This window comes from Hetaerina americana, unplaced genomic scaffold, assembly GCF_022747635.1.
Source record: "Hetaerina americana unplaced genomic scaffold, ioHetAmer1.1.p SCAF_2, whole genome shotgun sequence".
Classification (NCBI taxonomy): Eukaryota; Metazoa; Arthropoda; class Insecta; order Odonata; family Calopterygidae; genus Hetaerina; species Hetaerina americana.
The window spans coordinates 31,339,543-31,351,289 of NW_027286763.1; the positions used below are offsets into that span (position 1 = coordinate 31,339,543).

Genomic DNA, 11,747 nt, shown 5'->3' on the forward strand with positions numbered 1-11,747 from the left:
TTCAGATTTCAATGCGAGAATTATTAAGAAAGAAGAGAGGGCCGGAAAAGCGTGGAAAACCTCCCAAAAATTTACTCTTTGAAAGAGTAAGGCCCATTATTTTTACAACACATTCCCCATTGAAAGAGAGTGGTGACGCAGAGGGGGTTTGTGACTGCGGGGTGAAAAGAGCTCTCAGCATTCGAGCCAATTTAAACCCACCATGCCCAATCTCCAGAAAGGGCAAATAGATTATTTGGCGCTTTTTCATAAATTTATCATTTTCTATGCCAATATATTGCTCGATCGCATAAATAACGTAGGCACTTTCAGGTGATTACAGTTATCCTTTTCTTTACCTGTATTTAATAAAAAAATTGCATTGAGTACCGTGATATTGAAGTTTTCATCATAACTGATTTATGAAATGGATGGCTCGATTTTAGAATATTTTATTACTCTTTTACAAAAAGATTATCATGGAAGCTTAATCAATTTGTTCGTACCCCTGTTGACTTTTTTAAAATTAGGTGGTGCTCTCTCCCAGAAATACTAATAATAATCCGTACTTTGCAGCCCCAGGGGAACCTTGGCACTTCGCCTGGGGAAATAATGAATTAATGCAAGATAGATATTATCAATTTATCACTACAATTCAGAGTGCATGACATTTGTAAGTTGATCAAAGCGGCGTGACAACATTTTTGACTCTCGTCGATACGCACCAATAATAATCTATACGTCTCTGTACCTATCAATGTTATCACTCAAAAATAAAATAGCGCACCACTCTTAACTTTTATACCTGTTCATACATTCTCAAGCATAAAAATGATGCAAGCATAAAATGACCTGGTAAACAATACCAATTTGTGGATTATTTAACTTTTGCAATTGTTTGTGGATTATTTAACTTTTGTGATTCATCTAGAACTTGAAGTCTTGTGCAACAAATTGAAGGAAAAGAGAAATAAAATCAGTTTGTTGGTCCCAAGCATTTTATACTTCTCTTAGAATACAGAAGCATGCACACGTGGTTTTATGTTTAGAGGATTCTTAAATATTTATAAAAATTTTCATGATGCACCATTTCTATTTTTTGGTTTGATAATATCACATGCTCTGCTTTCAGGTGTTCTTCAGCATTTATTCGCAATTGATGTGGTCTTCGTATTCATTACAACAGTGCATGTGAAGCGACCACATTCCATTTTCGTATTCCCATTCCACTATCATTCGCAGAGAAAGTTTCGTAAGGCACCCCCTACCGTTTGAGGGGAGAAGGGTCGTGGAGGTGGGGTCGAGGAGGGAGGGAAAAAGGACATTTGGCAGCAAGATAGTCAGCTGTTATTCGTTTCGGGAAGCAGTCGGCTGTCTGTCTGGGTCGGAGCGGCTAGAAGTCCTTCAAGTGACTTTGAAAATGGAATCGAGGTTTAGCTCAGTTGAGGCTGGTCCTCCCATCGAAGTTTTTGCTCTTACTAAGGCGTATGTAGACGACCCGTTTCCCAACAAAGTAAACCTTGGCGTTGGAGGTAGGTCCAGTGAAAGATATAAAGTGAAATTTGACACGTGCGACATTTAAAAGTCAAAAGTTGTCTCGCCGAATCAGAATTTGGATTCAACTTGGTATTGGTTACTATGTCAATTTTGAAGTAGAATGTTACTAATACTGATTTTCGCGTCTAGTATTTCATACTGGAGAAGTAATCTAATATCTTGAGTATTAGTGAAGATATTTGGTGATTAATTTATTGCTTTTATATTTCAATAATGAAGGGAAAACTACCTGCGTTGCATGCTTAAGTTATTCACGAAATCATCCCAGTCTCGTAGTAAAACTGTTTATAAGACCAATTTATAAAGTCCTAGTCTATTGAGTTAGTTAAACACTGCTTTTTTGTTAGGACAAATCGATCATGCTTCATGCCCCTGAAATAACTCCAATGGCCTCGAAAATTGGGGTGAAATTTTGTCTTAAATGAAGTATGTATGGAATTTTCGCTCGATGTTACCGAAATGATAGACCAGTTTTTTATCTGTCGTCTTTCAAACCTAATTATACCCATATCTCTTGACCGAAGTGTCCATAATGCATTACTGAAAATATGGTGTCATTCCTGGGTTAGCTTACAGAACAGATGAGGGAGCGCCATGGGTTCTGCCGGTCGTGCGAAAAACAGAACAGAAGATTGCAAATGATGAAACTTTGAATCATGAATATTTGCCGGTGCTGGGCTTGGAGTCTTTTTCATCTGCTGCTACTAAGCTTCTGCTTGGACATGATTCGGACGTTATCGCCAAAGGAAAGGTATGGGTGAAGTCACATATGCGATTGAATTTAAATATTCCCATGTAAGACCATAAATGGAAATTGCAATTTTTTACAGGCAATTGGTGTGCAGTCATTAAGCGGAACCGGTGCTCTGAGGGTTGGGGCAGAATTCCTTGCACGGATACTCAAATACAAGACATTTTATTACTCAATGCCAACATGGGGTATGCTCTTTCATATTTTATGCCTTTCACGATACACGCCAGTGATCTGGATCGTGTTGGTATTTTATTTTGATCGAGCTGGATCATTGCTATTGACCAGCATTGACTGTTGTAAAATAATTTCATTTTTTTTACATTATTAAGAAAATTTTTAAAATGTAATTTCGTGATTTATTAGCGGTTAGTAGTTGTTGCAGGTGTAACCAGAACTTATCTTTGACAGCTTCATTAAATTTTCTAAAATAATATAAAAATTTAAAGTACAAATATAAGATTCATGTAAAATAGTACCTACTTGGTGGGTGTTTGGAGTGGAAACATTGAGTACGCTGGAAATGCAAGGGTAAATAGTTGCATCAAAATATTGAGAAATTAGGTACAGCATTGAGAGATTTGATTCTTTAAACATTTTTTAAAAACTTAATATTAAGATTTTTGGAGCAATTAGATTTTTAAGCCAAGTCGCATCAATCTTGGAGGCATGATGGTCAGCATTTATATTTAATGCATATCTGTGATAGCAGAAGAAATATATACGACTGGATAATAGTGAATGTTAAACAATTTACCTAGTTTCAAGTGGTTTACAATGAAATCATAAAAAGAATTTTTTTACGAATGCTTTAGTGATATTCAACAGTTACCTAATTCCTACACAGCAGTTTGTCTATGGCATTAAAAAAATTGAAATTAATTTTTAAAATCTGCTGAGTTAGTAGACATGTCCACCAAATACGAAGGTTGGTTGGTTCAAGTTCCACTTAAGGTACCGGTGCTACATAAACTCAGACTTCACTAGTTCATGAACTGCTGCATTTGTGAAAATGTATAAGTAATACTGGGGTGTGCCCAGAGTTAAGTCTCCTGATAAATCACTTCATGGAATCGGGTATGAGAATTGTTGTAGTTGGATTAGTCAATCCTGGCAAGATTGTCAATGCAAACTAATTTGTGTGGTTGTGCCCTATAATCAATGCAGTTAAAAGTTTAATGTCATGGTATCTCCCACAGTTTCTTTGAATACCTATAATGGCTAGCCTGTTTGCTACCCCTGGTGAGAAATGAAGATTTTTATGCCCAGGTAGTGTGTGGACAGTTATGTCATGTGGGTTGATTCTTGATGTATCTGTAAATTTGTTTGCGAAAGTTGATCACTGGGTTTTAATTTATAAAGTCTGTGATGTTTTTGACCAAGTGTGTTGAGCATCTTTAATTAAAATAATGAAGATGAGGAAGGAATAGCTAACAATCGTAAGGGCAGTGTCTTTAATGTTAGCAAATTCTCGGCAGTAATGCCGAGATGTATGAAAAGCACATTAATAGTCAATCAATTTTTAACCTTAAGGTCAGTCAGTCTAGGGTGATAGGCTAGGATAGTCATAGGCTCAAGGAGCCATGTAATGTAAAAATATTCATAAATGTGATTTTACCATAGTATGTCTGTTGCCATATGGTTTATTTCCTTAGTAGTTCATCTTACAATTTATGCTAAACTGTAAAGAGAGAAATGTAGCTTTTAGCAGTGACTTATACACTTGATTGCTGAACAAGTCGAATGTGATCTTTTGCAGAAAACCATAGGCTGCTCTTTTTGAACTCTGGGTTGACTGATCCTAGGGAATATAGATATTGGAATACAGCTGAACGCACGCTGGATTTTGAATCTTACATAGCCGATCTTAAAAGTGCACCAGAGAATGCAGTCATAATACTGCAAGCATGTGCACATAATCCTACAGGAATTGATCCTACCCCGGAACAATGGGAAAAAATTGCTGATGTAATGGAGGTAAGTTGAATAATTGTAGAATGCTTACATGTGGAAGTGGTTCACAAGTTTTTACTTCTTTCTCTCTGTAGTAATTTTAAAACTAAAGCATTATGAAATATTATATTAAATAAAGCACTAAATATAATGCTCAATCTTAAATGCTACTATATTTGACAAATAAGATTTGTGGAAATGTATTGCTTTAGGAATATTTCAATTAAAATTACATTGGGCCCTTAAAATCAACTAAGTCGCTCTTGGTCAAGAATGACTGACCTGGCTAATGCTGCATATGAACCTTCTTTCAAAGTTATAATCCTAGTGTGTTGCATTGTTGTAAGGCTTGGAATGGTGACTAGTGCATTGGCATCACATACTCTGGTATGATGCCTAAAATTGTATCTGTTCACAAGTTGCCAATCTATCCTGAACTCTGCAGACTGGTCACTTCCCACAATTATTGACACTGATTTGTATATGGATAGTTGATGGTAGGCTTTCCCTTCATTTTGTTCTAGGGATCATATTTGTAGACTAAGAATAAGTCATACAATTTTTAAAGCCCTAAGCAAACTGATGGGTAACAGTAAGAAAAATCAATTTTTTATGGCATTGGTCATTATAAAAAATACTCAGTAGGTTATGAATTTCCCATGGATTTGGTGAATTATAAAAGATGCGGAACCCGTGATGTTCATTAGTTCTGATAATTTTTCGCAACATCATTATTCCACATCATGACCTTTCAATGCTCGTTGCGTGTAATTGAATATCTAAATTTTAAATATCCCAACATTTTTTTCACTTTAAGAGGCAAACTAAAATTCAATATTTGGATAATGTATTCCTATGCCTAACAAACAGCTCAACAAACTAACTCCTAATGTTCCTTCCTGAAAATGCAACTGCTTCTGAACAATGAACAACACCTGCAAATGCATTGACTGAACGACTGATTATAAATTCCTCAAGTTTTACCTTACTTGGCATCTTTACATAATCTTCATATTTGCCATCTTAGTCAAAGAAAACGATTCCATATCAACATCTTTTTATTTGAAGAAGAAAATTCCAATGCCTGGTCATATTACAGTGTAGGACTGTCATGATTATGATTTACTGCAATGTGGTATTAATAAATATGTCTGACAAGAATTAAATAATTAAAGTTCCTAGACATGACATTCATCCCAGGATAATTGTTGGTTTTACATGGTTGGTTAAATATTTACTTGCTCCCATAAATAGAAATGATTGCTTGGAGAGATTTAAAAAAGTTTTACTCTTCCATTAGGATTAGGAAGGATTATGGTTGTAACTAAGTGCAAAACTTAGTTGATAGGTGCTAGCCAGACTCTATGAAACAATTTTTCTAATCAGGAGTAGAATTTAGAATGTATTTCTGGTGAATTAATTAATAAAGCTTACTGTTGTTAATTTGAACATTTTCAAATGCATTTTTTTAAGTCTTTGATATTTTTTTTGCTAAGTGTTTGCAATGTTTTCTGTAATGCTTTCTTTTTGTTTTAAGGAAAGGAAGTTATTCCCATTCTTTGACTCAGCATATCAGGGCTTTGCTTCGGGTGATGTTGAAAAAGATGCATTTGCAGTCAGGTATTTTGCCAAGAGAGGTTTCGAGTTCTTCTGTGCTCAGTCATTTGCTAAAAACTTTGGACTCTATAGTGAGTAATTGAGTCAGAATGATTTTGGTACATAATGATTTTGAGTTATGTTTTCTGTGTTTATTTTTACATTTGTGTACTTTGAATTATTGATACAATCATTATTTGGGGAGAGCCTATGACATTTAATGTTGCAGATAGCTATAATCGACATGAAAGACGAAGGCAATAATTTATATACTTGTTCTTATGACCAGAAATATTCATCTTTAGAGACTCGTAGATGAGTATTTCTTCGAATACAATATGCATTTTTGTCGTGCGAAAATTTGTCTACACATCCCTTGTAGTTATGCATTTTCTTCTGCTGTAATTTACATGGTGACGTAGGGCAACTATAATACATATCCATATCCTGTATCCAGGATAAGCCGAGCATGTAAGTTGCTTATTATATTGAAAATTTGAAATAGTGGCAACAATCTTTTTATAAAAAATAAATTTGCTCTTATCCCTTGGAATATGGTCTGCGAGTCATTTTTTATAAAGCTATTTTATAGTCTACCGTGATTATATTCCACGTTGTGAATTTAAAACCGGGTTAGACAAAATATTGGTGTCAAAGTATCTTTCAGTTGGATGATACAAGAGTCATAAGTATGGATTTGTATTTTTAGTTGGAGGTTTATGCATTGTAGTCATTTAATTTTTTTAGGCCACTGTCACTAATGGTGTTCTAATCCATATAATTGATTGTTGTTCACCTCTACTGCTTGGGTAAGATAAAAATTAGAATCACTAGTTGGACTAATGAATCAAAAACATTGCCTTCTATGTTTTAAGCTTTTTTTATAGCTTTTGTCTAGAGCAATACATTGAGGGCATAGGCCATCGAAAGTAGAAAATTTTCATAAAATTGCCATAAAGTTAGTGTTTACAAATATCGTAAGCAGGATTTTTATTGATTTAGATTTGATCTTGAAATTCTGGGATTCAGATGCTCATCTCAAGAGGCACTGGGTGTACACAATTCTTTTCAGATTAAGACAAAATTTTAGGAAATCACCACATGTTGTATCTTCCACTTAGTCTGTAGTCAATAATATTAATTAATTAGACTAATTTGAATTACTAAAATTGTGGGTTCTTGAGTTAGCATTTGACCCTTGACTTACACCATTGTCTCAATGGCTCTGTCTGGGTACAACTGAGGATGGCAACCCGGGTCATATGAATTTTCTGTTTTTATTCTAGAGTTATGACTAATCATACTCGATACCTTTAGAGATATTATGTTGGCCTTTCCAACTTGGGAGTAGAATGCTTTTTATACTACTGATAACTTTTTCAGATGAACGTGTGGGGAATTTGACTATGGTTTTCAACAGTGAAGAGGTAATTGCTAAAGTAAAAAGCCAAGTGACATTGATTATTCGAGGAATGTACTCAAACCCACCAAATCATGGTGGGCGGGTGGTGTCAACTATTTTGAATGATCCTGAGCTGTATGAGGAGTGGTGAGCATATTTATTTCAAACTGCTCAATTTACTATAAAACCATAAAATCTCTATACCTACCCGTAAATAAACTCGATATACTCTCAAAGGGGACTCTTGCAAATGATTGTGAAAGGAAAGTGTGTAACTGAAAGGAATTGTTATTTTGAAGGTCTGGTTAATCATTTAAATTTCAATATATATGCATTTCTAAGGGCACACGATGGAATAAACCAGATTAATATTTTAATTTATATTCATAGTAATTTGAATGTTGAAGTCTCTTTGATTTAAATTTTACATTATGCAGTTAACATTAGTGCTAGTTTCCAAAATATCGGTGGACAAAGGAAAATCTCGAAGACTCGTGAAGTAATTTGTAATCTATTTGGAGAATGGATGGAGAGTCCTTGGGTTCCAGTTTTCAGCCATGAAGAGTTTCATTATTGTTAAATGAAAATATTTGTGCTTTTGCTTATCTTTTCAAAGTTCTTGATATGTTCTTCAGAGTGACTGGCTAACAGCAGATTGAATTTTTTCAAATCCTAACGTTCAATATTCTTGATAAGTTGAATAGCACTTGCGTGTAATCAAACTGAGATATTTTAGAATTTTTTATATCAAATCCAGGACTCCTCCTACAACGACATTTAATATGAAAAATTAAAGCTCCAGGAACTAGCCATTGGGAATGCAATTGAAAAGGAATATTTAAAGTTGAGTGTTTGAAGGATAGCTGGTGCAGAACACATCCTGGAAAAGAATCCTCCCTGACCAACCTGAAAGTCTTACTTCCTCTGAAGTGGTTTAGGAGAACTGATTATTTTGATGATATAGTGGGTGCAAGAGCCCTCAATGACCTAAGTGAATAGCCACATGGCCCAGTAAGATACTTCGGGTTACTCTGGTTGGTTTAATCTCCCCTGATTCCCTTGTTCTGTTTCTTGCATGCCTATTTCTTCCTACTTCTCCAACCTCTCATGCATCTTAGTGCCATGAGCTGTGGATGTGTACATATATAATGAACATTAAAACAGGTGACTAGGCTTGGGGCTATGCAGTCAGAGCAAATGCAGTGTCATGTAAGCCAACTGGTCAACAAATTAAGGAAAAGTGTGATGGTTGAGTGCATAGCTCATCTTATATAAAGGCCTTTTACATTGGCACTCTGAACTCCCTACAGGGTAGGGAGTTCAGTTTCCTGCCTTGTGCTGTCTATAGCTCTACAGACATCTGGTTCCAGACAGGATGTCATGCAGCTTGGATGTTAAATGATTATGCCCAGAGATATTTCCAAGATATAAACCAAAGTATCACCTGAGTATGGGCATGAGACTCACTTAGGGGCTTACTGGGTGGGCGCAAACTAAAGTTTAGTGTCATCATTATGGGTTATCAATCTGAGAATGGGTTCGTAGCAGCTCTTCACAGCAATCTGGCATTTTTTATTCCCTCACGATGCCTTTCTCATCTTCCATTGTCTGCTTATCTTGATTCATCTTTGGCTTTCCCCTGTTATTCTTCTCTTCAATAATCTTAATCATTATATCTGTGAAATGGAAACTGTTCAGAAATATTGGTTTTACCATGGTTAATGCCATAATAAATCCGATGAATGAAATGAATAGGCGCATTGACATTGATAATTAATTTCACTACAGGAAAGGATGTATTAAAACAATGGCTGACCGAATCATGAGCATGAGGAAAGGGCTGAGGGAAAGACTGGAAGCAAAGAAGACCCCTGGAACATGGGAGCATATCACTAAGCAAATAGGAATGTTTTCATTCACAGGATTGACACGTATGTATAGCAAAATTACATCTCACATAGTTTTTTTGTTTAATACATGCAACAGTAGATTGGAATGAAAGGTGGAATTCAGAAAGATTAATCACATAATACTTAAGTTTAGCATTGAAGAAATGTGCTAAAATTTGAAATTTTCTTTGCAAATTAACCTTGTTTATCTCAACCCTATTGAATAGAAAGCTATCCCCAACCAACTATAGTGGCTCTCTTGAAAATACTTCCCTTTCTTGTCTTTGCTTAGTGTATGTCATGACAAATAAATAATTAATGAAAATAATCCTTGGGTGGTAGTAACAGGGAATGAAGATACTGAGACCTATTTATTGGTTATTGCAATTGACATAGTATTCTTTAATCCTTATTTACCATTGAAGGACTTCCTTAATTGAAACATGACTGATAGAACTGTAAATTTTATTTTGCAGCTCGTCAAGTGGAACATATGGTTAAGCAGCATCATGTGTATCTTCTCAAGAGTGGACGAATCAATATGTGTGGAGTTACTACAAAGAACATAGACTATATCGCAAATGCTATTCACGATTCAATCACCACAATCTCAGAGTAAATGGGCTGAGTGGTGCATGTAGTAATTTGTTTCAAGTGTGGGTTGCGCTTCATCTATTAACAGTATTTTCTGCCTACAATGGTAGCTCATAATGAAAATTCACACTGCCTTGTTACTGGGTAATATTCACAATGCTCATCTTACATAGTTACTACAGTTAGATCAGCTCCTCTATTTATAAATCTGAGTGGTCAGCTTTGTACATTTATTTTTTTACAGGAAATCTCTATTGAGATATTTTGAAACTAATTATTGATCACAATAGAATGAAACTCCACGAGTAAGATTATAACTATTCTCTCTCTGGGATCATTTAAGTCAATATACTACTTGTTTACAAATAAGGTGTTTATCCAAGTACAATAATTGCATTATATTTTGTACAGATTTATCCTAATCACCCACCGCTATGCCATGACAGTCATAAAAATGCTGTTACTTTGTTTTAATGTTAATGTGGATAGCAGTTGTGAAAGCAACTTTATCTGGGAGTTAAACTCCCATAAGTTGTTTTTTCCCACATTATGCACAGGTTGTAGACATTATATCACTGAAATTTGGTATGCCTGGCGCAGTATCTGTGATGTACTTTGTTGAAAATTATAATTAAAATAAAGCATGGGACTAAGATTGATAATTCATTTTATTACAAATTATTCATGAATAAACTTGAATTTGATTTAACTTAGAGAATATTTCGCTAACGACCTACTTTGTTCACTACACTTCCCATCTTGACTCCTTCGGCCTGGTAATTCTATTTCCATTGGAGTCCGTAACAGTGACGTACGCTAGATTTTCATGCTTGGACCGCATGTAGAACAAATATCCAACGGAAATACTGAATGCCAAGAGACCAACCGCCATGATTCCTTTATTCTGCAAATTGATTAAATACTTCTTAATAGAACATATTGCAGTAATTTGGCCATAATAAACTTTCACTACAAAATGTGAAACACGATTGGGGAATTCAGCATGCCTTGTGGAACATCACTCAACTCAACATAGCAAAATCTCTGGCAATTTAGCAAGAGCTCAATGATAACAATAACATAATACTACGTTCATAAACTTCAATTAAGAAGGTTCTGATACACTCACTCTTTTCACAATTAAATTTTTTAAATAATAATCAGTTATATGATCTCAAATTCTTCAAAATTTTATTACACTTTTAACGGATAGTAGTGTTCCAAGTCCGCTACCTATATTTCTGTACTTCACTTGCCTGTTTTACATATAATTCAAAATTCACAGCGCGGAAAACTCCCGTCGTCTTGACCGAACGGAGTCCTTCTCCCGGTTCCGAGGTAGATTGTGGTACAGGCTGTCTTTTATTCTCAGACATTTTAATTTTGATCAACAATTAGTATGCTCACCAACCATCCGTACGCACCGTTTACGAACAAATGAATTCCGGTACTCCGTATCGAACAAACAGAAAAAGAATAAAAATGAAATGAATACGTTTGAATGCTCGCGGGAAGACGAAGATGATGAAAACATTGGCTGATGTCAAGACCCTTTACCAATGGATCAATTTTATTTGAATATTTTTGGCAACTTATTTCAATTTCAAAGTTAGCAAAATTTCACGGCAATATGCACAATATCTATCCAGCGATCAAAACATACCTTAGTAAAAACTACTTCAGTAAATATTAAAAAACGTCAATCCAATACATTCAATGTGTAAAACTTTTCTACATCAATTCCGAAAGAAATGGAGGATGGAAAGATGTTGATATTTCTTAAAACTTATCTTTTTAATTTCAGCCTAATTTTTATTTTTATTATTTCTACTCAAGAGAGTAATGTCATATAAGTACCTCTGTTGCTTCCTTTGTAATATCGAACAATTTTTATTTAGAAGAGCAAGCAAAGATATTTCAATTGCTATAATATTTTCATTTTTGGAGCAAATGAGAAATTCTGGCATGATTTATCAAAATTGAAATGCATACCAATGGGTGAATCAAAATTCCAAACTTTTGGTTA

At 34.9% G+C, this 11,747-nt stretch overlaps 2 protein-coding genes across 2 annotated transcripts; one reads left to right on the plus strand and one right to left on the minus strand.

Moving 5' to 3' along the window:
* The first annotated feature begins 1,338 nt into the window (after positions 1-1,338).
* Positions 1,339-10,376, plus strand: Got1 (Glutamate oxaloacetate transaminase 1). The gene is made up of 8 exons (XM_071584831.1): positions 1,339-1,511; positions 2,106-2,287; positions 2,367-2,475; positions 4,047-4,264; positions 5,778-5,928; positions 7,220-7,385; positions 9,027-9,169; positions 9,604-10,376. The coding sequence occupies exons 1-8, from the start codon at positions 1,400-1,402 to the stop codon at positions 9,744-9,746; spliced, it is 1,224 nt and encodes a 407-aa protein (XP_071440932.1). The 5' UTR covers positions 1,339-1,399; the 3' UTR covers positions 9,747-10,376.
* Positions 10,372-11,146, minus strand: LOC139687607 (small integral membrane protein 8). The gene is made up of 2 exons (XM_071584832.1): positions 10,978-11,146; positions 10,372-10,625 (listed from the first exon to the last, which is right to left on the minus strand). Exons 1-2 carry the CDS (start codon positions 11,095-11,097, stop codon positions 10,467-10,469), a joined length of 279 nt encoding a protein of 92 aa, XP_071440933.1. The 5' UTR covers positions 11,098-11,146; the 3' UTR covers positions 10,372-10,466.
* Positions 11,147-11,747: the final 601 nt, after the last annotated feature.